General features: G+C 48.4%; 1 protein-coding gene across 1 annotated transcript; it reads right to left on the minus strand.

Annotated features, from left to right (window-relative positions):
* Positions 1–2,965: 2,965 nt before the first annotated feature.
* Positions 2,966–5,178, minus strand: LOC119101659 (endocuticle structural glycoprotein ABD-4). Its single transcript, XM_037225074.1, has 3 exons — positions 5,083–5,178; positions 4,842–4,942; positions 2,966–3,399 (listed from the first exon to the last, which is right to left on the minus strand). The coding sequence occupies exons 1-3, from the start codon at positions 5,089–5,091 to the stop codon at positions 3,168–3,170; spliced, it is 342 nt and encodes a 113-aa protein (XP_037080969.1). The 5' UTR covers positions 5,092–5,178; the 3' UTR covers positions 2,966–3,167.
* Between the last annotated feature and the right edge of the window lie 281 nt (positions 5,179–5,459).

The raw sequence follows: 5,459 nt of genomic DNA on the forward strand, positions 1-5,459 counted from the left end.
CGCATGAAAGAGACCGCACAAGTTCGCGTGCGTCTATTTCAGAAACAAGAGGATTTGATGTCTTAAATGGGTATAAAACGAACTGCCGGAAATGACCTTTAGAATGTCGATTTAAACCCATAATTCCACACAAACGTAAGCCAATCCTTTTTAGAGCGTGTGTATTTAAAGTGGTGTAATATCATCCTTTAATTATTCAATTCTGAAGAATGAATAAGTATGCCCAGGTGCACGGAGTCGGCCATCTCCGTACACATTTTGGCGGTATTGCTATCTGCAATTTACGTTTAGCTCCGGGATCCTATATGTATAACCAAAACTGCATCTTTCGGCAGCTCTGAGCTGTACTTCCGTTAAAAATATCAAAATAGCAATGAAGTTAAGAAAATTGGACCTTCTCCTAATTCAAGTGTGCTCATCTTTTTGGGGCCATCTTTTTTGGGGAGGGAGATTTTCAGCGACACGGGGTCCTTTATCATCCCTGGTGCCCCTTCCCCTACCAAGACTCAACTTTGCTCCTGTTTCCAAACATCAAAATGCCAAGATAGCAGTGTTCCATTGGGCTACACTTCACAGGGGACAGCACTGTGCTGCGCCGTGCCATGGACGTCTAGAACACCACAGCGGTACCAGTTCAACGGCAACTTGGGCCCCCGCTCAGACAATGTACCGAACGCTACCCGGCCGCAGAATTGGGGCAGTTTGACTGCTTAGAAGTGCCCCATGACCAGACAGGTTAGAAGGGCCCGATGGCCAGACTGTTTAGAAGAGCCTGATGACCAAACTGCCTAGAAGAGCCCGATGGCTAGGCACTGTGACGATACTTTGTTCCCGTTGTTACCGGGTCAGTAACGTATGGTCGTCGGCCGGCGATAGGCGACTTGAAACATATCCTTGACTGCCCTGTGGCAGCCTGAGCTTCCCTGAGCTTTCAGCGCTGTTCCCAAGGCTCGACAACTGACCAGGCCCAATACATTAACGAGCGTCTCAAAGGGTGTTGGATGCCACTGTATCTCCGCCACAACGCAGCACCGTGCTGCTTCAGAGTTGAATTTTTCATGTTTTTTTAATTTTTTTAAGTCTATTTTTTGGCCAAAATATCTGCCGTCCCACAACCGACCAGGTCGCCCTTGCTACAGTTTCAGTGCAGCAGCGTCCACGCTCCGCGCAATTTTGATTTCGTATTTCAATTTCGACCGTGCCCATAGAATTAATATCGGGTTGAAAGACACGTATAGTGCATGTGGGTAAGCTGAACGTAACATCTTTCAATGCACCCGTGCAATGCAATGCCTTGCAATTGCAATTCCAATTTTGCAATTGGAATTGCGTTTGTAATTTAGATGCAATGCCTTTCCCTCTTTATAGCTGAAGTTTGCCATTTGCTTCGTGTTCTAGTCACCTCCATAGAAAATTGAGCCGTTGTTGTCGGAAGGCGTCGTACTGAACTTCCTGAACGCTCTTCACAAGGATGTTCCTTCTGCCGTCCATTACGGCGATGACTTTGCTATCAATCCTAAAATCGTTTTGTGTACACTAAGTCATGGATGTGGGATAGTGGTGTGGTGTGTACTACCCTCGCCCCCGCGAGGCCTGGGTTCGAATCCCAGCTGTATCACGCCGGCCTCTCGGCGTTGACTGGCCGGAGTATTCGCCAACGTTCCATAGTAGCGTTCTTAATAACCTGTTTCGCATTCCACGCAAAATAATGAAATTAAAACGCGGTCGCTCGTGCACCAACCACATCAGTTAATCACATGAATAGGAGAACCACGTGAATCAGGAACCGCATGAACAAGCGAGCATGTGGACGCTGTTGCCGTCGTGGTCAGCCTGTACTGTGTCATGGCTCCCGCGAAGGAGCGAAGCCCGCACATCCATATGTCCTGTGGGACGGAGATCTATTTGCCACACGTGAGCTTTTCTTTAGTGCCTGTGAGCAGCCTGTGGGTCGCTTCGACTTTTCATCCATCTTTGCATGTTGAGATGACGAGAAGCGTGGAGTTGGCTCCCTTGGTCTGAAATAAATGTTGGATGTCGTGCCGTTTTTTATATGTGCATGCTTGCTCGCTGGCAAGCGCGGAATCGAGTCAACTACCTACCGAGTAATCCGAGTCATCTCTACCTAAGTGTCTTCCCGGGCAAGCCAATGTCCCCGTCCGCGGTCTTCCTTTCGTTAGGACCCCTTCAAGCTGCCCTCGCTTTACATTCAGGTGACATGTCTGCAAGTTGTATGAAAGCTTTATTCCTGTTTTTTCCCTGGTGGTAAATGTTTACCGGTGGTTTGGAATGCGCAATCTAGCCCGCGTTACGTAACAGATTCCACTCCAGTTACAAGATTAAAGTAACTGGTACATTAACATTAAAGTAATGGTCCCACTTTAATATGTCTGAAGTGGAGTAATTCCATCTTCATTCGAAACTATGTTTTCTTCGTGTCACGCCTTTGCCTTTCACATGATCACAATTCTACGAAAGTTTAGTCGATAGTACTTTTGGCGTTACTCCCAAATATGGTAGCACCGATGGCGACAGCACTATGATGTCACCGGAACAAAACAACGCAGAAGTGACAACATTCCACCGTTCTGGGTCTGTTGTTGAGGCCGAAAATGCCTATTCAAACCACGAGCTTTGCCTCATTCAGGAAAGCCAAAGTTAGGGAACATGTTTTGAAGGCGCAATCTCGTTCATGCACTCCGTCAGGCGTTCCACCACCCACGGACGGGGAACAGTGACCCCGCGCAAGCGTTGCAGAAATGATGTGCCAAATTAGGGGATGTGTTCCCTACTGCATGGACGGAAACGCTCGCTGCAAATTGTAAGTGCGTAACATAGTTTACAACTGTCCACTGCTCACTTGAACTACCACCAAACAGGCGAAAATGCCCTCCGCAAAAATTGCAGCCGCATGCTCATTTTCTTGCCAACCTCCACACAAATCAAGTAGGAAAATATCCAGAAGTCCTCGCAAAAGTGTATGACATTGTCACAACAGATGAACCAAGGACGCAGCACGATTTTCACACAACACACACACACATGACGGTGGACCTTTGCTCAGAGACGAAAATATATAATGTTGCTGTTTTACATTAAGGGCTGATTATTCTAACTGAAGATTAATTTACCAAACAAATTATTTTTATTATCGACTGCTGGATTTTTTACACCGAGTCCGCAACGCCTCCGATGTGCTCGCGGGTGTGGCTGAAGTCGGGCAGGTGGTCACCCTCCGGGTGGAAGCCGTTCTCGTCGGCAGTCCAGTCGACGGTGTAGGTGACGCCCTCCCACTCGTACGAGTAGGAGCCAGTCCTCACGTAGTTGCCAGTCTCCGGCTCGTTGCCCGGGTACGAGATGCCGTCCTCGTTGGCGGTGATGCCGTTGGTGGTCTCGTAGCTGCGATTGGACATAAACGTTTCAACCGCTTTGACTCTGGAAGTGCTTTTGGGAGGAATAAGGCGTAAACAGCATACACGCTTGGAAAGCAAATAAAAAAGGGCGACAGAGACTGCACTCGAAGTCCGTGGCCTCCGGTTGTTGCTTCATTTTAAGCATTCGAATCCAGGACATGTATCTGTGTTTTTGGAGCAGCTCACTCCTATCCGAGGAAAACCTAGCCGCCGGCTTGCCACCGCCGAGGGCATGGTCGGGAAAAGAAGAGTGCTGTCTCTGGGACTCGAAGTTGTAACGGAATGCCTACCAGCACCCATCCTATCCGTCGGTGCAGGAGCCGGCACTCAAAGCAAAAGGAGGCTGGTAACCCTCGATTACCTTCAGTTATAACAGCTCGGTTATAACAGCTCGGTTTGGTTTCGGATAGCTCGATGGTGATAAGCCAGTGAGCTGTTTCGTGCCGCGGGAGCCGAGCGATGCGCTAACAGATCTGGGATTGTCCGTTGCTAAGGAGGTTATGTAAAAAAAACTGACACCATCAACAGCCCACACCAACAACATTCGTCAGTGCGCTAGTTGGTCTGTCTTTCATGTTAACTCAACATGCAGAGTTCCACTGACGCAACACTCAGGAGCCAGTTCGCGACTGATCTGCTGGAAAGGTGGTTGGCTAGGTTTGGGCCTGGTCGGCTTTGGCAATTTTCTTGGACGGAATGGGTATATTGGCTTTGATTTATAGCTTATCCTGGCACAAGCAAAGCATTGTGTAAAACGTGAATATTTGGGATGGACATTGCTCAGACTACACAGGGCTACACTCTCGTCAACCCTTCATGGCCTGGTCTAGTTTGGTTCCATCCGGAGCATCACGTATTCGAGACCTGCGTCGGAAAAGGTGATACCTGCTGCACTCTGGCCGACTACTGCCAAGTCTATGGTTTGGACAAAAATTTCCTGGCAGGGTATACAGCATGTTATTTGAAGAAGTGACTTTTTTGCAGGTAAAGCTACATGAACCTGCGAGGATATTAGTTTGAAGAAAGCACGCCGTCCGGTACACTGACGCTGAATTTGGTATAATAGTTTAAGACTTACTTAGCCTGCGGCTTCGTAACAGCAAACGCCAGAGCCTCCAGGCCCCCCATGGTATGACGTGGGATAAGTATAACCCAATATGCAGATATTTTCCTGGTTGGTATATGGCGTCTCTGGGCACAAGGAGCCAGGATATGATGAGTACATGTTGATGAGGTGAATAAGGAACAAAGAGCGTGGACTGTCCAAGAGCTGCTACGTTTCTTTGCTAAGGTAAGCCACGTAAGTTTTGCATGGCTAGCAACTCCAGTTCAAAATCTCATAGGCTAGCACTTTCACTAAACACTCATCGAAATATTACGCCGATAAAGAGTGCGTGCAAGAACAACAATTACTATTGCGAATCTTACCTGGCTTCGTAGGAGCCATCCTCCTCGATGCCGTACTGGTGGTCAATGATTTTGGCCCCCTGGTCGGCCACAGCCAACGCCACCACGCAGAAAAGAATGATCTGAAAAGGACACAAACATTGTGAAACACGGCGCTTTTAAACAGCACCCACCAACGAACCAGGCTATGCGCACTGTCGGGCTATGCTATATCACTTGTTTGCTTTGAGATTATTCACGAAGTTTGTTTTGGTATACTTACAGCCCTCATTGTTGATGATGAGACCAGCGAGTGACCGCATGTGGGCTGGGACGGTTTATATATCCCACCGAATGATCTTAAAACGTCAGAGGCTGAACCCACCAACGGCGCCGCTAACCGCATGTACCAGCATCGACGAGGCGGAGGCGAGGCGGTCTCTTTATCTTGCGAGATCCTACATGCCACTTATGGGCTGTCTTCAGCTAAGCCCTCTGATGTGAGTAGCAAGAGAAACCGCTTTTCACGAGTGTCATCAGCGTTTGCTTCGCCGCCATTCGAAAAGAAAGCTATCATGTCTCGGGTCTAGGCAAACCGGCCGAATTTGTCCGGGTTCTAACGTGATTAGCCTGTATGGGCGTATTTCCAAGCACCTACAT

The sequence above is a fragment of the Pollicipes pollicipes genome, unplaced genomic scaffold, assembly GCF_011947565.3.
Source record: "Pollicipes pollicipes isolate AB1234 unplaced genomic scaffold, Ppol_2.1 Scaffold_4881;HRSCAF=5763_pilon_pilon_pilon, whole genome shotgun sequence".
Classification (NCBI taxonomy): domain Eukaryota; kingdom Metazoa; phylum Arthropoda; class Thecostraca; order Pollicipedomorpha; family Pollicipedidae; genus Pollicipes; species Pollicipes pollicipes.